Source organism: Lates calcarifer, unplaced genomic scaffold, assembly GCF_001640805.2.
Source record: "Lates calcarifer isolate ASB-BC8 unplaced genomic scaffold, TLL_Latcal_v3 _unitig_5449_quiver_691, whole genome shotgun sequence".
In the NCBI taxonomy this organism is placed as follows: Eukaryota; Metazoa; Chordata; class Actinopteri; family Centropomidae; genus Lates; species Lates calcarifer.
In genome coordinates, this window is record NW_026117528.1 from 43,699 (window position 1) to 66,960 (window position 23,262).

Below are 23,262 nucleotides of genomic sequence, written 5' to 3' on the forward strand. Positions count from 1 at the left end.
AAAACCACACAGTTCATATGACACAGTATAATTCCCATGACTACAAAAAACACACAAATTACAGAATTTATTAATCCCATCAATTTTTAAGTTTACCTTTACCTGTACCTGTACAAGGGTTACCTGTACATACCTTCCTCCACCCAGCCCCCACACAGCACTGAGACACACCCATGCATATAGCTGAAAGTCACACAGTGAGTTCCCAGATTGTGGTCCATTTCTTGCAAGTCGTGATTTATCAATGTGAAAAAACAAGCACTTACTTGCATAGCACCATTGCTTCATATCCTCCTTTCTTCCAGCATTGCAGCAGTAAAGGTAAGTCATCTTCAACAATGTCTCTCCTCTGTTGTTGAGTAAAATGTGCTGCTGTGAAATTTTATTCTTACATGTTTTCTGCACTGCAGGGGTAGTTTTTAGTCTATATCAAAAAGATGTAGGATCTTTTTAAAGGAGTGAATGTTTGTATATGGGCTACGAATTCATCAAGAATGATGATAATAATGAAGAAAGTCTATTTGGATTTTTATGATGTAGCTAGTTTGATTCTTAGTGTCTTGTTTTGAGATTTGGCTTGATGGGGATCATTGAGGATGAGTAGTTTATCTTGGGCAAAATGTTTATTTTGATTGTAGCAGTCCTGCCTATGACTTAGACTTAGACTTAGACAGACTTTATTGATCCCTTTGGGATGACTCCCTCAGGGAAATTACATTTCCAGCTGCTTATACAGACAGAAAACATCACACAGCACAATTGCAACGACAGTTTGCAAACAACAGACAGGAGCAGCATGCGGGACAGTTTGCAAATGACACAGAATATAAATAGAGTAATACTATGAGTTAGTAGATTTATCCACTGTTTAGAGTTGTCCTCTATTATTTTGAGAAGGGGGTAAAGTTTAGATTGACCAACTCTGACAGCTAAGGGGAAACACTGATTCCTAAATATGTGATAGTACCCACATGCAGAGAGAGGTCGCTCAAGTAGCTGGGATGTGGCAACCCAAACACCTAGGACAATGGTGGATTTAGAGCAGTTGGTACACTGTAAGAAAAAACAGAAACCAGCACTTACTGAAATTACCAGTAAATGCTTTCAGTGGTTTTTGTTTGCATTAAAACCGGTTAACAGACTAAAACACTGAAATGAGAGCAGTTCATTAGCAATGTGCAAAACCTCAATAAAAGAGTGCTTGCTTTGTTCTGTTTTAAACAGTAACAAAGTAGAAAAAAACAAACACAACAAAATGAAACAATGAAATGAGCACACATTCAACAATCACCAGTGTAACAGTACATTAATAGTGTTGAACCAAGAGTGGTCACCATAAAGTTTTGATATTCAGTTAAACTTATACATTTACTTATATAATATTATATCATAGGCACCAGTCCAACAAAGATTTGGCTGCAGCTTTAATCATCTATAACAATAATAATGCTACACACACTATTGTCACCATTGAAATGTTTAAATGTTTGTGCCATTTTTGTATATGTGTGTGTGTGTGTGTGTGTGTGTGTGTGTCTGTCTCCATGTGCCACCATGACCAAGCTACTCAATACAATCTATTGTTTTTTTTAAGCTACACAAGTAATGAACCAAATGAATCAAATATATGTGATGAGGTTTTTTTTTTTTTTTTTTGGGGGGGGGGGGTTGATTTATCCACAACTTTAATATCAAAGCTCTACAAGGATAAGATCATTATGTTGCATGGCTTTGGTGTTTTTCATGCTTAACTATATTCCACTGACTTACAATTTTAAACAATATATAAAGTAATATATGAAGATAATTTCATAATGTAGCAGAATGAGGGGGTGAACAGTGACAGTTCTGCTAGACATGAACAGCAGCTTTAAAAGACCTACAACGCCAATAATTCAGTGACAGCTGAAATGTTCCTCAAAAAATAAAAATTTACATCTGTATGATGAGAGCAGCTGAAAATGTCTCATAAAGCAACTAACTGAGGAGCTGAAAATCTGAAAAAAAGTAGTGATGTTGGAAAAAGTTTAAAGTGATAAAAGCTTTCACATTTTGGTGATGGTAATGTGCATGGTGCAATTGTAATGCAATCTGCAAGTATAGTTATGTTGTTGACCACTGCATGTACTCCAGACTAGTAAACTTCAAAAGTTGAGTAGGTTTGAAGAAAGTTGAGCTAAACTCCCATAGGATCCCATTCATTTTAAAGTGGTAGCTGACTACCCAGATCTTGTGACCATAGGTGAAGGTTGATCGACTGGTAAATTGAGAGCTTTGCCTTCCGACTCAGCTCCCTCGTCACCACTACGGTCCGGTACAGCGACTGCATCACTGCTGATGCTCACTCATCCACCCATCAATCTTAGACTTAGACTTAGACAGACTTTATTGATCCCTTGGGATGAACTGTATATGGTTATTGCACATTAAGTGGCTACCACTCCTTCCCTGAACTCTATCTCCTCCTCCCCCCAAGTGAGGAGTTGTGTAGTGTGATGGCATGATGGACAAAGGAGTTCTTAAGCCTGTTGGTCCTACACTTGGGCAGGAGCAGTCTCTCGCTGAACAGGCTCCTCTGGTTGCTGATGACGGTGTGCAGAGGGTGGCTGGTATTGTCCATAATATCCAGCAGTTTTTCCAGTGTCCTCATCTCTGCCACCGTCACCAGAGAGTCCAGCTGCTACATGACAACATGTAGCTGTTATCACAGCTCAGCCATGATCACACTAACATCACTGTTATCAGTGTCATCACTTCATATCATTGTTCCACCTTCTGTCTTTCAGCTTCACTCACACACAATGGACCAACGTCTGTGATATGAATGGTTGCCAACAGAAGGATGTAGCAAATGGATGGTGAATATACAATATACATGTACTTCAAATTCAAAATCATGGAAAAAGACAATGTCATCAATATCACTGGTGTTTTATGCTTTATGTTGTGGTGACAATAGTATGCAAACATGTAAAGCACTTTGTTCCAAAAGGTAATGGAACAAATCAATTGTTGCAAGAATAAAGTTGTAGAGTAAGAGGTACTAAGTAATCATTTAGATTAGGATTACAGTAATTATACAGGTGGAAGACTGTTTACCTAGTGTAGGTGTGAGTAAAGTTTAGAAACAGTGAGTGATGTTGATGAATTCTGCTGTTTCTCTCCAGTAAAGAAGAAAAAAGACTCCCACACTCGAACACCTGGTCGAGGTGAGTGTTGAATTCACGTTAAACTGTGTGAATGTCTAAGTGTGTGTGTGTAAAGCATCAGTCTGAAATGTTCTGTGTTGTTGTTTATATCCACAGTGAAGGTGTTTTCACTTGTTACTGGTCAAACCTTTGGTGCTGATGTGACCATCCTGAAGAAAGTGAAGAACTACAGAGGGATCACTGTGGAGGAGACCAATCACTGGGACCAATGTGACGTCATCATCGTCTTCTGTCCAATCAGTAATCGTCCTGGTTCAGATGTGCAGGACGCCATGAGCAGAGTTCAAGGTAATCAAAGACTTGTCTTCATCTTTTTGATACAAATATGATGTTGTTTTTGTTTGTTTGTCTTGTTTTATAGTATCACTTCATCACTTATAGTCATTTTGTTGAAGTTTAAAGTTAAAAATCAGCTGCACTCCACATAATTATAAAATTAATGTCAAGCTAGCAATGTTTTCTTATTTGCTTCAAAAATACTGCATCCTAAGGGCAGTTATTTAGTTTGTACACTGTCATTAATTTCATCAAACATATTTTTTCCCCTCAGTCAAGATTTCAAATTAAATATTCCCACATTCATTACATAAGTAGCGTATCATTTTTAATGGGATTTATTTTTTTCTTTTTCTTTATTATTAGTTACCACTGACAATTTTAAACAATGGTCCAGTTTATTTACAGATGGTGTAACCTCTGTGTTTGTTGTAACAGTGGTGCCTGAGACAATGACCTCAAAGTTTGAAACTTTAAACACTGATTAAAAGTCAGCCATCTTTACTACAGTTTTTAAATGTTTGCAGAATATTGGCCTTTTTTACTGACAAAAATCTTTGAGTAGAAACTGTGACATCCATCATTCAGATTTTACATTTAAAACTTTCAGTTCATCCATCCTTATTTCAATATGTAAAGCCTGTTTCTTGCACAGATCCAAAAAAGTAATAATAATCATCAGCTATGGGTCAAATATAAACAAGTAATTATCAACTAATCAATGCTTAGTTGCTTATTCTTGCCAGTCAACAGAAGATTAGTTCTTTTTTTAGTGGTCCACTTCTACTGGGTCAGTTTCTTCAGGCTATTAGATCTTCTGTTTCGCATATCACAGTAACTGTTGATCAGAAAATAGACCCCTTATAAACTATACACTGGACTGTACATTGATTTTTTTTTCTATCATCTTATTTAATCACCAGATGAATCAAGGAGCGTATTTTTTATTTCCATCCAAATAATATTTACTTACAATGGCTTCAGAAAATATTCAGACCCTTCACTTTATTGTTGTACATGTAATTTTAACTGGATAAAATTGCCATTTTTTTATCAGTCTCCATCAAAAGACATCAATTAATAACCCATAATGACAAAGTGATAACGTGTTTTTAGAAAGTTTTATTAAAAATAAAACCTGAAATTTCTCATTCAGTATTCAGAGCCTTAGGTCAGTTCTTTGTAGAAGTTCAGCTTCAGTCTCCACAGACTTTATCTCAGTCTTGTCACATCCGCTTAGTTTGAAATGGATAGAGAGGTCTGTGAACAGCCAGGTCTCTCAACAAATGTTTAACTGAGGTTTACAGGGGCTATTTGTAACTTTTTTCTGCTGCTAAACATGTTTTTTTTGCTGGGAGCAGGTGGTGTTGGTCAGTACCTCTTTATTGGGGGAACACCAGGCCAGTTTTCCTGGACACTAGGTCAAGGGGGGACCCAAAATTTTCATTGATATAGTGGTCGAAAACAATTTTATTTTCCTTTCCTATGATGCAAAAATGGAAGAAATGGTTTAAAATGGTTTAGTCTGTCACTCTTAAAAAAAAAAAAAAGAATGGTTTGGTCTGTCACGCTAGAGGTCAAAACACAGTGGTGTACGTATGTTCAGATGATGTAGACGTGTCCATATACTTTGGCAAGAAAAGCAAAACATAGATCAATTCAAAAATATATGAACTGCTGAGGATTGTGTGAATGAAGCTGTCTCCCTCCCCATCCTTTTCAACTCTGAAATATAAGTGAAGTTGTTTAAGTTTTGAATCAGTTGATGATATAATTATCATATGTGTGCATTTTACACGAGTGGTGAATAGGAAAAATCTGCTCTGGTATTATTTAGTTTGAGGAGCTCATTATTGATTATTGGTCATGACTTTGCTCTGAAGAATTTGCAACCAGGTCATTGGAGTTGTTATTCAGACCTGTTTTGTACAAGAATTGTGTCATGCATACTTAGATGATGTGGACCTAACTACCCTTCTGATCATGAACAGCATGCGAGTAAATGGCAGGAACAATACTCAGACTTGCATTCTCTCTCCTCTCTTTGACATCAGCACTAGCTTGCAATGCATGTCAGTCATAACAGTGTGTCTCTTGGCCTGTCTGTGTCTTGCTTTGCAGCCACTTCCAGGACTGGTTTCTGTGTTCCTGAAAAAATGACAGTGAAATACAACTAGTCATTATCAATTATTTATTGTTTAAACACCAACGGTGTTTATAGACTGCAGCTCAGAAGAGATAACTGGGTTGCATGTGAATATGAAGTGATAGGGTTTTGCATTACATAGTGTGTAGAAAGGACAGCTCTTTTGGACATGTATTGTGTGTGTGTGTGTGTGTGTTATGGCCAGTCAGTGACCTGTGAGTTTAAGGCCCTTTGAAAATCATCTTGTTCCAGGCACAAGCAAGACACATGGCAGACATGTTGGTGGTGGTACCTGTGATTGTTGCATGCATTAACAATAACACAAGTTAGAATACACCCTTTGAGCAGCACTACCCCCTCCAGACAGACTGGATGAATTGGGCCATCAGGGCTGGCGCTAACTGATTAGCATCCTAACTTCAGTAGAAGAAGTAACAGAAATAGAAGCACAACAAGAGTTAATAATGGTGTTGTTTTCCACCTCTGGAGACAGCTTAGACAGTGAGTAAAGGGATGAAGTTTGATGCTGAACCCACAATATTTCTTCTAGAGTGGTCAGTAAACTGCTGTTAATGTGAACATTGGCTATGGTGCAATAGCAAAAACTTACAAATAGCTCCTGGCCTTTGGCTGGTCCACTCAGGGACACTCTTCAAGGATTTCTCTGGATGAGCCTGCGTTCATCCTTCCCTCAAGTTTGACCAGTCCCTTTATCTCACCATAGCATGATGTTGCCACCACTGTGCTTCACAGTAGGGATTGTATTATCTAGGTGATGAGTAGTTCCTGGTGAGACATAGTCTTTAGAGTTCAAAGAGTTCAGTATTTGTCTCATCAGACCAGAGAATCTTTTTTCTTTAAATGTCGTTTGATAAACTCCAGTCAGGCTGTCATATGTCTTTTGTTCAAAGTGATTTCCATTTTTAGCAAAGATCAGGCAGCTGCTGCTGCACAGTTCAACAGATTTATTTTAGGATGACGCTCCTCTTTTCATTCAGTGCAGATCTGAGCTGTATCTTATTTTCCATCTTCTCTCTGGTATCAACAGGTGACTCACCTGTCATCCTGGTCCTGATGCATCACACCCGAAAACTAGATCATACACCTGGAACAACAAACTGGTCTAAGACCTACCCACAGGTTCTGCTGGACGTTAACATTCTCTTCCACGACAGTGTACCAGGATTACTGCAGTGTGAGAGAAATGAGAGTTCAGTCCAACAGATACACAGAGAGTTAATGAAACACAGAAGAAGTCAGGAGAGAGGAGATGGTGAGTCATGGTGGTGGTTTGTGTTCGGGATAATCACAAAGATGATGCATCATGTATGGAGTTATTTGGGGTGGTAGGGTTTTAATAGAGATGGTAATCAATCAAACCAGTTTTGGCAGAAGTGGAAAAGATGGCAATAAAATTATGAATAAATTAAAGTTGATTTGCAAATCTGATTGATCATAGAATTTAAATCAGTCATTATATTTGACCTCCCTCCTCTTGTTAAACAGATTACACACTGATGATATAGTGATTCAGTTGTTATAATGGTCACAGCTGTAAACTGATGTAGGTGCTGTAATGAAGAATTAATAAAACAGCTCTAAATCCATCTTAGGTTGAAAATCATAGACCAGTTTGACAACTACCCTTTTTATTTGAGATGAATAGCACAATGTAACTGTGGGTAATAATGTAATAAGCTGCTGCACAGACAACCTGTGGGCTAATCTGTTATAAGACAGTCTCAAGAGCCTCAGTTTCATAAGCTGTATGCTAAGTGTAGAAGTGGTGCAGCGTCTTTGATATTGACTGAGATGGAAGCTCATATGAAATGTCTGATCAGTTTCATAACCTTCTTGACTTATCTGAACTCACAGCTTGTCTGCACAGGAGGTGTTGGAATCATGTGTTCAGGTTTCTCATGTTTCTGATGGAACAGAAAAGTTTTACACCAGTGTATTGATAGGTGAGTTTATTTGTCTACAAATAATCAGCAGTTTGAGTGAGTAAAATGTATTTTACCTTTTCTACCTTTGTCATTTTATGAGTTAACATTGAATTTTCTGCTGGAGATGATGAGTGTGGCTCAGATGTGGCTGCAGTGTTTGGAGTCCTATTGAATTGTGTTAACTGGGTCTTTCTAGCTTTGCTTCAGTAATGGCATTTATTCTGGCTACATGACCTGCCTGTCTGTGATGCAGAGTTCTGTTATACTGTGTTTCTGTATATATTGATTGTCTGGATTCTGAGTGTGTGAATGTATCTACTATATGTTGTGCTCAAAAACTACACATATTACACATTAACCACAACACAATGCTCCAGATCTGGATGCAAACATGACAGTCACATGACTCAACAGCTGTCAGTGATGAGACAATACGATGATGATTAGTGAGTCTCTGAAATTTGAATTTGCTGCTCTCTGGTGAGTAAACTGTTGAGATTGTATTATAAGGAGAGTAGTCAATGAGAAAGTGGTGATTTCAGACATAAATACAAACTGTTGGCTTGGGTCTGCACATGGGATCTGTTAGACCTTGTAATCAAGTGGTGGAAATGATACTCAAAAAGTGTCAGGAGGAGGTTTTGGTGGACAGAGACATCTGTTCACTTCCTGTTTGAACCCAGTAGTCATTGTTATTTCTTTAATCCATCATTGGTCCACAACCAGTCCTGAGAAAAATGTATTTTTCTTGATTTCTCCCTCTTTAATTTGAATTTATTCTTGTGTATTGTGGTTCCCACTTTAAAAAGGTTGTGTCCTAAAATTCAGTACAAAGATCTTCACTGTTGAGCTGCTCTTCAGTCTTTATTCATTGATCTGTCTGAATGATCAATAAACTGATACACCAATGTGACAAGTCAATTTTATTCATATTGAATCACAACAAAAGTCATCTCAAGACACTTTTTACACAGAGCAGGTCTAGACCTTACTCTTTAAAATAGGTATTTACAGAGAGAGACCCAACAAATCCACCATGAGCAGCACTAGGCAACAGTGGCATAGGAAAAACTTCCATTTAAGAGGCAGAAACCTCGAACAGAACCGGACTCAGGGTGGACGGCCATCTGCCTCGACCGGTTGGGTTAAGAAAGAGAGAGAGAGATAATAATAATAATAATAATGGTCATGTTTATGTTTGTTTATTTCAAACATGTGAAAAGCAAAACAACAAACAAAAAAGAAAACAAAGCAGGTGGACATTCCACCACAGACAGACATAAAAGCACATAAAGAAAAACCAACATCAAAACACATAATGTTTCCATCTCATATTTGAAAAGGAGTTGAAGCCAATGTAAAGAGACTAACACAGGAGAAATATGGTCTCTTTTCCTAGTTCCTGTCAGTAATCGTGCTTCAGCATTTTGAATCAGCTGCAGAGTCTTTAGAGACTTGTTGGGGCAGCCTGATAATAATGAATTACAGTAGTCCAGCCTGGAAGTAACAAATGCCAGTAACAAATGGACTAGTTTTTCTGTATCCTTTTGAGACAGAAAATGTCTAATTTTGGTGATATTATGCAGGTGAAAGAAGGCAGCCCTAGAAGTTTGTAGTTTGTAGTTGTATACTAGTTGAGTAAAAGTTGTCATGAGTCTTGTACATCAGTTACAGGAAATAAATGGACATCCACCCATCTTTATCTTCATCCATCCGGCTTTACAGAGGAAACTCAATTTATCTGCTCACTTCATGACCTCAATCTTTCACAACTATGAGGGCATCACATTTTCAAAATCTTAGATTCAACCACAATTCAGTCTAACCATTTACCGAATCCACCAGTGTTCCCCTCTGTTTTTGTTGATTATCTTAGTTTACTGATTTGTCAGTATGATGCAGAATTTTTTAATATGGTCCTCTGCTGAACCACAAGGTGCAAACTACAACCTGCATTTATAAACTGTACATTTCAAATCTGAGCAGGTCATTAGAGTTTGAATTCTCATGTTTTCCCACGTTCCAATGAATGAACTGGATTTCTGATAGAAAGTGACAGCTCTAATGACCACAGTTGGAATGAAGATCAACTTACAGTCTAGAGCTTTGCCTTCCATCTCACCTTTCTCTGTACCGCCACCTTGAACAAGACCCTAAGATACTTTAACTCCTTCACTTGGGGCAGTAACTCACTCCCGACCTGTTCAGCAGCAATCCACTGTTTCCCAGGAGAGAACCAAGAGCTGCTGACCCTTACCTCAGCTGCAAACTGGCCCAGTGCTGATGGTCTAATGAAGCCAACAGAACCACAACATACTGGACCCAGTCCTCTCCTGGCTGTACCTTCAAATCCTGTCCACCAAATCAGAAACAGGATCTGTGACAAGAGTCAACCCTGACAGAGGCCAAGACCAACTGGAAATATGTTTGACCTCCTGCAGGGAATATGAACACAACTCTCACTTTGGTGACAGAAGGACCTGATGGCCCACAGCCCCGGTACCACATACTCCCATGACGGTGCTGGTCAGCTTCATGAGCATGGGTCAAGACCTGTTTTCCCCTCCTGAGGTGTAGTCCTGGTTTACTAGAACTTCTCTTCCCCATATCCTTCCCAGTTTCTGATTCATGACCTTAGGCCTTAAATACCTTTAGGAATAAATGAAGCAACTGAGTGAAAATAGACATTTATTCCACAGCAGAAAGAAGGATTATGAGAGTTTGACTGTGGAAATGGAAAAGTACTCTCAGAAATTTAAGGTCAACAACAAATGGATGTCCAGCCATACTGAGTACCTTCATATCTGTTGATTCACTGGTAAGTGAAGTAATGACAAAGTAAAAGCAGTAAAGATAGAAACAGTAAACGGGGTAGAAAGTACCTGTATGTGTGCTCTGTGTTACTGAACTGTCCTGTGGAGATGGATTCTTTTCTTTGTTTTCTTGATCTCAGTTAAACTTCCTGGATAAATAAAGTTTAACTAACTGAATAAACTCAGCTCGACTCCAATGAAAACTGATGTTCATCAATCTGAAATCAGCATCAATAACAAAACATCTAGAATCCAGCTTCAGAAAACAGCATTAGTGAACATCTGTGAGGTTTGGTTTATTTCACACCTGGTCTCTGTCCTTTAAAGCTCATGAGACGACTCATGAGTGAAACTAAAATGATGAAACGTTGAGTACTTTTTTGGAAATATTTTTTCCCCAATATTCCTAACCTCTTTCTCTTCCATCTGCTCCCCATGGTCCAGCAGTGTGATTCCAGCAGGAGCTGATGAAACCAGTGTCATGAGGACATTTGAAACCTGGTTATAGATCTGAGAGGTTGATGTTGATGTGTTCACCATCAAGACCTCTGATAACTAAAAGTAAAGTTCCACTTTTGCCAAAACTTTTCTAAAATGACCTGTCCCATATTTTCTGTTGGGACAGAGAACAGTGTTAACATCATGATCTTCTCAACAGCTGAACTCACCCAGAGTCAGAAACTCTTCAATGTCCAGAGATGTTACAGGAGGTGAGGCTGATTACCGGGAGAGTAACATCAGTCTTTTTTTTTTCCTTATTTTACAGTGGATGAGCACAAAACTGAAGGCAGCTTGAGGCCCAAGTGCTGCTCCATCCTGTAGAGGACCCCTCTCACTCACTGAAAGAGACTGAAATCAGAAACATGAAGTGAATGAAGCTCTGTGGACTGATCAGGGTTGTAGGTGCAGGTAGATAAACTGCTACCTCACCTGTAAATCTGTCTATAAGACTGTAATGTCTGTAAAGTATTTAAAGTATATGTAAAGTATATATGTATAGTATACTTTTTAAATGGTTTCACCAAAACAAATATCCAACAGATTTTTTATTATACACTGAAAAGATGTAAATTCCACTAGGTGTAGTCTCCTGAAGACATTGTCACTGTTCTTTCTATCAGGGCTACACTGTTGTCTAATCTATGAAAAATAACCTGCAGTCTGATGCTGGTAAGAAGAGGAGTTGACATCCTCACAGTGAATCACCAGTTTATCAGGAAACTGGGAAGATGTGCAGACTCAGGAAAAAGACAACAAACACCTGTACATTTGTACTGCCACCTTGTGGCTGTGACTGAGTGTCACTGTTATAAACTGAAAACCCCTCATCAGAGATTTGAAGGAGCCTGTAACAGCCTGTTCATGTCATGTCTGTGTTATAGATGTGTCCTCTCAGCACGAGAAACAGTCAGAGTCAGCTCTGCTTTAAAATACAGCATGCTGTATTGGTGGGAGCTTCCTGTGTCAAACACTAGTGAGACATGAAATCAGTCCAGCAGGTTGAGACTGAGGAAGAGATCCAGCTCAGGTGGATCAGACACCTCCACTCTGTTCAGTCATTTCTCTTCAGATGTTGTTACTGCTGAGGAAAGTTTTCAGCTCCCTGCTCTTCCACTCATTCATTTTACAGATGCTTCAATAAAAACTGAGAGTGAGCTACAGTCCACCTGCTGCTGAGTGAATCTGGACTCAGGATCAGGAAGATTTAAAGGAAGGCACGCACCCTGTTTTATTATGAAGAGTGGCTATAAGAGGAAGTGGTATTTCAAAATAAGAGCACTGCTGGTTAGTGATTGGCTGACAAACAGAAAGTGAAAGTTTCAGATAAGGAGTGGAGACGCAGACTGAGGTTTAGTGAGACTGTATCTGGACTCCACCTGGACTCTGGGTCGATGTCTTCTCTGGTGTTTGTCCTACAGGTGATCACATGTGTGTCAGCTTGGTGAGACCACACCTATTCCTCACCTGAGACTGACAGACTAGTTAAACCTGCAGAGACCACACCTCCTGTGTACACCTGTTCTCTACCTGGTTCCATAAAGACCAGTTAAACCTGCAGACTGGACTCAGAGCCCGTCATCAAGGTACTGAACCTTTACTTTGTTCTTTGACTAGTTTTGAGTCTCTCTGCACCTGTAACAGAGACTTTATTTTAATCTATTTTTATTATATGACGGTGTTCCGGGTAAACAGGTAATGTGTGTTTACATTGTCGCTTCCTGTGCTCCAGGTTCTGTCTGTCACATATCGGTTATTGACAGGAACAGCAGCCTCCTGTTTATCTGAGCGGTGTGCGGAGATACTGAAGGCCTCACGTAAAAAACATTTCTTCAGTTTCTGTCACTCAATAATAATGACAATGGTCTGTGACAGACTCACCGTTAAGGCTGAACGATTTATCGAAAATGAACCGAAATCGAGATTTGAACAAATGTGAGTTGCAAACTGCAATGATTATTTTATAGTATGAGTCGTTACACTGTTTTTAGCTGTCTCACAGTTCACACACACAGAGCACTGCAGGAACAACAGAGCAAGGCAGACAGTGAGAGTCGCTCTGATTCTCTCTGCTCCGGTGTCTCCTTCTACCTGAATTATACCTGCAGGACACGACTAAAGCGGAAATTACCGGTGATATGATAAGTTTAAGCAGCTGACAGAGTGTCAGAGAGAGAACTGAGCTGTGACCAAGATGCCAACAAGTCTGCACGATTTCCGTTTTTATTTCCGTTTTCCGAGGAGAGAGAGAAAGAGGAGAGAAAGACAGAAAATGGTAGAATGAACTAGCTCACATTAAGTTAGCTTTGTATTTGTATTTTGTATTATCCTGTCGAGTTTTAAACAGCTGTGTCTGTGCCTGTCAGTCTCCTGTCATTCCCCCTCAGCGTATCAGCATCTGAAAAACACCTCAGGCAGCAGAATGACCGATGTAACGTTACTGCAGAGAAGACCAGCGAACATAGTGCTACTGTTAGAACTGTTCTATGGTTCATTATGTGTTGAATAGATACATTTTGGATTCATATATTTTAATTCTCATCCTTGGATTAATGCATAGAACAATTAATATTTCAATGATCTGGTAAATGGCAATGCTCCATCACGATTTACATGTATATAGTGAATCCTGGACTGAAGCTTTCAAAATTATATCGCAAATTAAATCGCAATATCTTTTTGTTTGAATAATGATAAAGTGGTGTCTGTGGCATTTTGTGAGCAGTGCAGATAAATGTCAGAGTGTACAAAAGTGGATCGCAGATTTGGGTCCAGAAGTCACTGTCAGGGTTGAATTTTCAGTCTTGTTCCCATTTTCTTAGAAGGATGGATTTAGTTAAGTTGAGGGTGGAATTTATTTTGTAGACCCTGAACTGTAGTTCAGATGTTTGAGGTGCTGATAACCTTTCTAATCCATGACATGAAGTTTAGTGGTTTTCTGAACAAAGGAAGAACAAGAGAGCAAAGATGGGGAGAGTCAGCATCCTTGCCTAATAACCATGTGTAAAGTGAAGAGTTATTATATTAGTCTACTGCTGATGTGTACAAAACGTTTTATTAGGCGTTTTATTAGGTTTTTTCTTTTTCGCCATTTTCATGTCTTCTTATTGTTTTCCTGTTTGTCAGCTGTGGTATTGTCACCCTGTCAGTCCTGTGTAAAGCACTAAGTGTCACTGACCTGTAGGAAAGGTGTTGTATAAATAAAGGTTGACTGATTGAAGACACAGCTGATATCAGCAGCTGTGTCATCACTTCAAAGAGAAAAGCAGACTTGGTGCTCTGATTAAAAAGCATATAGGGAGGTGGGGGAGTCTCAGTATTAATCTCTTCCTTCTGTTTCCCCACAGTCTTCAGACCCCACTGAGGAATCCTCACTGATGAAAGATGAGAGTCAAGACTCGCCCTCTTCTCAGGAGCCATCAAGTCAAACACTGGTAAGAATGTAAGAGGGTAGATTTCAGGTTTTCAGTTCTAGAAACACAAAGCTTTTACAACATCTCTACCTGCTGCATCAATACTCAGTAAAAACATAGTGTGTTATCACTTCATATCATGTTCTCCCTGTGTGGGTTCTCTCCAGGTTCTCCAGGTCCAAACACATGCAGGGTAACTGGTGACATAGACACCTGCAGTCTTGTTTTTATATATATATATATATATATATATATATATATGATGATTCCTGATCTTGTCATCTACTTCTGATCAGTTTCTTTCTCTGTAGCAACATATTGATTTGCCACGATGCACCAACTCACCTGCATGTCTTCAGACTGTGGGAGGAAGAAGCTGGAGGAAACCCACAGAGGCAAAGGGAGAACAAGCAGGAGAAAAGCCCTGAATAATCTTATTTGACTGATGGTGTATGTCTCCTTAATGACACTGTATCTTTTCTTTTTCTTCAGTAAAAAACAGGGACAGTTCAGAGCAAAGTACCCAGCAGGACAACCAGCCAGTGAAAGATGAAGGTATGCCACTAAAACGAAAGAAAGAAAACCCAGAGACACAGGTAAGCTGAAATGCAGTTATGTGTTGTGCTGTTTTGATGTGAGAATAAATTGTGGTTTACAGGTTTTTACAGAAACCTCACATTTTTTGATCTTGCTCAGTTTATTCTGTTGAACTCATTAGGACACAAAACACTGTTAAACCACCAAGGTATGTAAGTTAGGAAACCAAGGGTGACAACAACAGTGAAATACAGACCCTGTGTCATTTCCAACCCCCTACATATCACTTATGATCTATAACCCCACGATTACAAAGAAGAAAAACACACAACCAAACCGATGAATTATGAATATTATCAAAATACTGTCAGTTGGTGGAGAGAAGTTTATTATTAGATCCAGAGGAGATACAATTAGTTTCAGTTCAGTCAAACTTAAAATTTCACAATTACAATTGCAAGAAAAATTCAGTGAGCCCTTTTAATGACCTGGTTTTCTGCATGAACTGGTCATAACATGTGACCTACACACACAAACACAATGAGCTGAAGCTCATAACACACAGACAGTTATTATATTTTGTGTCTTTATGGAACAAAAGCCTGACGTTATCCCCAAGGTGGATTTTCTGTGAAGTCTGTTCTTTGAAAAATTTAAGCTGCAGTGGACTGATGAATATTCTCTCTAACTCTCTGAGATTCAGTTCAGTTCAAGGCACTTTTCATATAGACTAGACCGTACTCTTTAAAATAGGTATCTACAGAGAGAGACCCAACAGATCCACCATGAGCAGCACTAGGTGACAGTGGAAAGGAAAAACTTCCTTTTAAGAGGCAGAAACTTCAAGCAGAACCGGACTCAGGGTGGGCAGCCATCTGCCTCGACTGGTTGTAACCCTTTCAGCTTTATGCTAATCAATAATTATTCATCCTAAGTCTTCTGAGATGTAATGCTTCACATCAGCAGATTCTTCTTATGAATAACAAACTCAAAATACAGTCATGGCCAAAAATATTGGCATCTCTGTACTTCTCTCAGGTAAGGCACCACTTCTACCAGAAAATAGTTTCAATGTAATGTTTTGGTATTCACATGTTTATTTCTTTTGTTTGCAGTGGAACAACACAAAACACAGAGAAAAAAGGCAAATCTGATATAATCCCACACTGAACTCTAAAAATAGACTTGACAAAAAGTTATTGGCACCTTTTCAAAATTGTAATAAATAAATACATTTATATTTAATCTCACCTGCATCAAGTAACAGGTGCTGGCAATATAGAGGTCACACTTACACACAGTTTAAATGTAGAAAAGTTAACTCAGCCTGAGCTGTGGGATCTTCACAAGGCTCTTCAAAAACTGTACTACTCTAAAGGACATCAGATGTGTTAACAAATTAAAATCCCAATTCCCCTCCAACCCACCCACTCAAGTTACAAATTACATTCAGGTAAGGGATGGGAAACAGTATAATAAGATCATCAAGTAACTGTACTCGAAGAAGAAAGGAGGAGGAGGAGGAAATACTTACTGCTATAATGAGACATTTATGGGGTTCACTTTTCTCTTTATCAAAGGATTCCTGTAGAGAGTCATAAAAAATTAAAATTGGCTTCCATTTAATAACACTTCATGACACTCAAAGACACTTAATATAACAAAAGAAAAGAGAAACAGTAAAAAGAAATTAGTAAATTAAATAAAGTTGTAGCTATGTAAATGCCAGGTTGAACAGGTGGATCTTGATCAGTGATTAGAAGGTGTGTAAAGAGTCTGAGTTTCTGAGGTGTAGTGGAAGGGAATTCCACAGGGTAGGGGCAGCGGCAGTGAAGGCTCAGTACCCCAGGGTCCGGTGCTTGGTTCTGGTGATGGGGGTCAGGAGGTTTGAATCAGCAGATTGGAGATGGTGGGAGGGGGAATGGTGGTTGAGGAGGTCAGTGAGATAAGAGGGGGGAAGGTTATTGAGAGCTTTGTAGGTGATGAGGAGGATTTTGTACTTGATGTGGTATTGTACAGGGAGCCAGTGGAGCTGTTGGAGGATGGGGATAATGTGGTTTCTAGAGTGAGTACAGGTGAGTAACTGGGCAGCTGAATTTTGAATGTATTGCAGTTTTTGGAGGTCAGTGGAAGGGAGGCCGTACAGAATGCCATTGCAGTAGTTGAGTCTGGTGGTTATGAAGGTGTGGATGAGTCTGCAGTAGAGTGGGAGAGGGATTAGCAGAGATGGTTACGCACTGAGGAGGAGGGAGTGGCGTTGTGACCATCAGTGAGGATGGAGAAGTCCTGGGCTGAGGGTAGGACAGCGTTGGGTCCAATAATGATGAGTTCTGTATTGTTTCTGTTGAGTTTCAGGAAGTTACTCTCCATCCAGATTTTAATATCTGTCAGACAGTTTGTGAAGGTGGAGAGAATGACTGGGGTGATGGATTTGGTGGAGATGTACAGTTGTGTGTCATCTGCGTAACAGTGGAAATGAAGCCCATGGCGCGTATGATGTGTCCAAGAGGCAACATGTAAAGGATGAAGAGAAGGGGGCCGAGTACCGAGCCTCGAGGGACAACATAGGTGACTGGGGTGATATGGGATTTTCAGTTGTTGATGGAGACGTAGTGGTGACAATCGGAGAGATTTCTTAACAAAGGTCTGAGAGTACCCTTTGAGTGTTTATTTAGTTTTCTAGCTTGATCCTTACTAATTAGAGGCCTAATGATTCATATCCTCTATACACTTAATAAAAAAAGTTGTTGTTTTATCAAAGTGATTGGGAAAGGGCAAGTGACATCATTTCCCAAGTAAATAAAACCATCTCTGACCCTTTTAGAGGGGAGGTTGCATCTGCTTCTGTGGGGAATCTTTTACCACATTTTGTCTTGGCGCATGCTCTGCTGCGACAACACGGTCTGTACAGGCTGAGCGCCCGTCTGTCATGAATGTTTGTTTGTACCGCCAAAATGAAAAAGTACAGGTATCTCTTTGTAACCTGCGTGATCTTATTACTACTTCGGCTCTGTGAGTGCTTCGGAAAAAACACGGCAAATGGTGACAAGCTACTCACCTATAGCAGAGAAGAACTGCTGCTCCTTCGGAACTCCCCACCGAGCAACACCAAACCAGTCATACTACTGGACAGAGAGGTGCGTTGGAGGAAAAGGGGCAAACGTGGAGGAATCTGATGCCGACAGAGAAGACGTCCCTTCAAACCACCTTTGCCATCAATTATTCTGGCCAATGTCCGATCCCTACGCAACAAAATGGAACCTTTGCATGCCCGATGCCGACTGGAGCGAGCCTTTAGGGACATCTGCATCATCACCCTAACAGAGACCTGGCTGGATGAGTCTGTACTGGATGAAGAGGTCGGTCTTGATAACTTTACCATCATCGGGTCGGACAGAACAGCAAACTCGGGCAAAACAAGAGGAGGGGGAATGTGTCTTTACATCAACGACCGGTGGTGTAATAATATAAAAGTTCATCATAAAGCATCTACCCTAGACTTGGAACTGCTCACAGTATCACTACGGAGGTCCTGAAGGCAAAGCAAACATACCGGAAAAAGATGGAGCAGGAATTTAGCAACATGAACACCAGACAGGCCTTTCAGAGGGTTAAAACACTAACAGGAGGTAACACCAGGCCTCAACAAGTAATATTACTGGAGCTGGGAAATAACTTAAACACATTTTTTGACACTCAAGATTTCACCAAAGAGTGTCTTAAAGAACTGAATGATCTACCTCCAGTGGAGTCCTGTATCACAGCTCCCTTCACAATGGAGGAAGTGCGGTCCCAGCTGAAACGGTGCAAGCCTGGAAAAGCCCCGGGCCCGGATGGTATCCCTGCCAGGGTACTGAAGACCTGCGCATCTGAACTGGCACCTGTAATTCATCCCCTCTTCTGTGAGACATATCGGACCTGTAAGATTCCCGCTCTCTGGAAAAATGCTACTATCATCCCAATACCCAAGAGATCCCGACCAAAAGAACTCAATGACTTCAGACCAATTGCATTAACATCTTTAATCATGAAATGCCTTGAGAACTGCTGCTCAGAACCATTTTACCAATCGTCCGAGAGCAACTGGATCCTTTTCAGTTCGCCTACAAGGCCAGGAGGGGGACAGAGGACGCTGTTGGCTGCCTGCTGCATCTCCTCCTGGAACATCTGGACACTCCTGGCCCGTCAGCTCGGATACTCAGATTTCAGCTCGGCTTTCAACACCATACAACGGCACATTCTGATACCTAAATTACATCGACTCCATGTTCCACCCCGGCTGATTCATTTAAACCATGACTTCTTATCCAACAGACAGCAGACAATTCGGACCGGCAGTACCACAACAGCTCCACTTATTTCCAACACTGGAGCTCCCCAGGGATGTGTGTTAAGTCCTTTCCTGTATACACTCTATACAAATGACTGCACCAGCCTATCACCCACTACAGTGTACATCAAATATGCAGATGACACCGCCATACTGGGACTTCTTAAGGACAGCACCTCCCGTGCACATTATCAGAACTCAATAGAACACTTCACCAAGTGGTGTCAACATAACCATCTTCAACTCAACCTCAAGAAAACCCAAGAAATGACTGTTGGTATCACAACACCTCATCCCATCATCATTGACAATACCACAATTGATATGGTTGAACATTTCAAATATTTGGGAGTCACACTTGACAATAAACTCAGTTTTGACTCACACACAATGGACATCCATAAAAGATGCAACCAAAGACTCTCAGTTATCTGTAAACTTAAAGGACTTCATGTTTCCCCACACCTTCTGTTAATGTTGTATAAAAGTATCATCCAGCCAATCCTCCTATACTGTTCTCCCTGTTTCATGACAATACTCACAGTCAAAAACCAGAACATGTTCACTAAAATAACCTCCATAGCAGCTAAAATCATTGATCTTCCCACTCCCAACCTCTCACAGTTAAACACTAAGGCCATTACACGCATCGCTCAGGCAATAACACAGGACCACACTCACCCACTGCACCATTGCTTCTCCCTGTTACCCTCTGGTCGACGATATAGGTCCATCAGATACAACAGAGTACGTTTTAAAAACAGTTTAATCCCCACAGCCATCAATACTCTGAACAATATGTGATAATGGTCTGGTCTGAAATTGATATCTGTACTTTGTCACAAATGACTGTAGTGTGTTATATGTGTGGGTGCGTGCTATGGTGTCTCCCTGCCTGTACAGCTTTGAAAATGAATTTCCCCCATGGGGACAATAAAGTAACTAACTAACTAACTAACTTCAGGATTTAAAGGGAAAAGTTTGTTCTTCTGTCAATTTAACTTATACCCTGAGATCAGTTCAGTTCAGTCGTCTTATCCCCTTTTCCCTTCTCTTTTGCTGCAGTCTTCAGCTCCCAGTGAGGAATCCTCACCGATGAACTCTCAGGAGTCCCCATGTCAAGGATTGGTAAGAATGTACGAGGGTAGATATCAGGCTTTCATTGGTGGAATCAGAGAGCTTTTAAAACATTTCCACCTGGTGCATCAACACTCAGTACAACTCAAAAAAGAGAGACAAAAACGCATCTTGGAGTGCAGAGGTGAAAATGCAAGTGTCTTCATTCCTTATTTGATTTTATTTATTTTATTGCATTTGTTACCGATAACGACATTATTTCTTAAATGTTTTTATGAACTACTGCAATCAACTGCAGTACCAACCGCTTTCATTTCACCTCCACCTCCCCCTGCCTCCCTGGCTCCATTACAACCAGAGGTTAAGGCTCGCCTGCACCTGCAATCCACCCTGCAACCAGGTTTTGGTCCAGAGCCTTTCACCATCTCCAGCCCCTATCCAGGGAAACCTGAGGGGAGAATTAATGGGGAAAAGCCCAGTTAAAATTCATTTTCCTTGATGTAACTGGACTATCTGGCTTTGAACCCCCACATGGATTAGAAACTTCTCGCCATCATTCATAATGTCCTCTTTGGCACAGATCATCACTGATTGGATGTAGTGAGGCTGGAAGAATCCACCTGGAAAGAATTTGATCATAAGTTTCTGTCAGCCCTCCTTTCAGGGGATTATATAGATAAACTGGAGGAACAGGTCAGGACATGGGTGCAAGGCTGAGGATGAAAGCATCCAGGACTTTGCTTGTTTGTCTAGAGCACCCTGATAGTGGTGGAAACCAGATATCTCAGAGGAAAAAGTCATCCAGCTCATACTAAAAACATGTGGCCACATTTGGCAAGCTGATTTGGCTGAGGAGCAGTGGGGTCAGAACAGTGTCCTGGTGAAACTCACCCAACAACTGGAAATGGAGAGAAGCAAGTACAACAAGAATAATTCAGGAGATATGCCCCTTCTACCATTAGGTCTCAGATTGCAGTGACACGCACCACCATCCCATACGCACCTCCTCCTTTGCAGCTGCAAAACCTGCTCAATTTCTCTGTTGGTGGTGTAAAGATTCCAATTCTCCACAGAACTGCTACTTACCAACCTCTGCTGCCATCTGGGCCATCCACCAGCAGTTATCCCATGAAAGGAGTTCCCCTTCTCTGTTTCCAGACTTCTTCCTCGCCAACTGATCATTCCCATAACCAGTGGCTCTGTTGGTGGCAGGGCTATGGTGGATTCGTGCTCATCCTACATGCTTCTAAATGAGGAGTTATGATGGGCAAAAAAGCAAAAGAGTGAGAGCTTATACTTCTGGGATGGAAAACCCCTGTATTAGGCTGATGGTGAAGGAATGGCAGCATGCTGCCATGAACCTGCAGAAACACACCTGCCAGTGGTGGTGCTTTCATCTCAGAGCCTTGCCTTTACTGCTGTCCTAGGATTGGACTTCCTGAGTCTCAGTCAGCTGCAGATGACTGTGGGACAGAATTTGTACAGGTTCAGGAATAACAGCACCAAAAAATATGGCTTTTACTCAGCCATTGACTGCAGGAGGAGTGCTCACCCTATCCTCTCCAGCTGGGACACATCACTGTTGCACATAGTTGGATGGAAGGGAGAACACTAAGTTCTGCAACCTGCTACAGAAAGATGTGGATGCATGCACCTCCTCATTGGACCTGACACACAAAATCTTGATGAGATTAATGCTGGCAGCTGACAACATCAAACCCTTATCTTCGACTTTGGCCTCAACCGTGGTCCTCATTCCTAAAAAAGATAGGAAACCCAAGTTTTGTGTGAATTACTTCAAACTTAATGCAGCTGATTATACCAGTTAAGCAATAACAATTTACCTCATCCATAGCATGGATTTCTTGTCTTGTGTTGTATCCCCAACCAATGATGACCTTCTTGGACAGAGTCAGGATAACCAAGTCCAAAGTTTCCTTCAGCCCACATTATCCAATCCAGCCAACATCCCTGCTTCTGTGCTCCATCTCCTCCATCGTCTGTACCCCACCCAGCTCATCTCTTCTCACACATAATACATAAACACACTACAGTTCACCTGGCAAATCCTTGGTGTCTCCCAGCCCACTTCCCCCCTGAGCAAAAGAGTAGACAAGGCAACGTGAAGTCAGTCCACCATCGTCGCTATAGTTCTCCTACTACAATTCCTTTTGCTTTCAAATCTGGCCTTCCCTCGTGACCCATTCCAGTGGCCACCAACTTCACTTTGTCGACAGCTAAGCATCCTGGGCAGCATGCTACCTCTTTCGCCTTGCGTCCTTCCCCAGTCCCCACCAATGGCGGTGAACAAATTATAGACGGTAATTATGTAGACCTTGCACTCCTCCTTCTTACCCTTACCTTCTAGTCAGCATCATCCACCCCTTCCATCATCCTTTCCAATGACATCTGGTGTAAATAAAAAATGCAGATTAGTCATGCATCAGGGAGGTTGCCCAATTTGCAACAACTTCAGTGACACTGACTGCTTCATGTCACTGCTTCAGTCTCTTTGTCTGCTCCTTTTGCAGAGGCACACATGCTTGCATGTATGCTCCTGTGTGCCCACACAACCCCACCTCACAGAAGCTTGGTAAGCACCTATCTACACCTATTAACATTCCAACCACAGCAACCAGCTTCTGTTAACTTCCTGATAACTGGTTTCAAAGAAAGGTTCAATCCACACTACCATCTGTTTCCTCCAAATGTAAAAATCTTCAGTCTGTCCTAAGGGACCCAGAGTCACTGGACTGTCTGCTTTCTATAGAAGATAAAGAAGACTTCATGATCAGCCCCTTCACTAAACCTCCTTTTTCTTTCTTCCACATTATTTCCCTCAGACGCTGGTGTCTCTAACTTCATGTTTCTCAAAATAGAGCTGCCAGTTACCAGAGCTGGTCTTTCTGCAGGTGTCCATATAAGGTCTCACAGCTGACAATGATATTGGAGATAAAACCAAGCCTTGAGGTCAAAGAACTGTCTTTAGAGCTCAGAGAAAGGATTGTGTCCAGGTA

General features: G+C 40.8%; 1 protein-coding gene across 5 annotated transcripts in view; it reads left to right on the forward strand.

The window, feature by feature from the left end:
* Positions 1-154: 154 nt before the first annotated feature.
* LOC127140919 (uncharacterized) overlaps positions 155-23,262 on the forward strand; it is a 67,895-nt gene continuing 44,787 nt past the window's right edge. For 2 of the 5 annotated variants that reach the window (XM_051068912.1, XM_051068913.1), the window contains exons 1-10: positions 155-321; positions 2,787-2,858; positions 3,168-3,209; positions 3,306-3,497; positions 6,680-6,904; positions 11,157-11,299; positions 12,310-12,474; positions 14,236-14,322; positions 14,794-14,897; positions 20,234-20,296. In XM_051068912.1, the coding sequence (XP_050924869.1) occupies positions 14,859-14,897; positions 20,234-20,296 (102 nt within the window). In that variant the 5' untranslated portion in view covers positions 155-321; positions 2,787-2,858; positions 3,168-3,209; ... (4 more) ...; positions 14,236-14,322; positions 14,794-14,858. The other 3 variants (XM_051068911.1, XM_051068909.1, XM_051068910.1) reach the window with 2 other exon arrangements.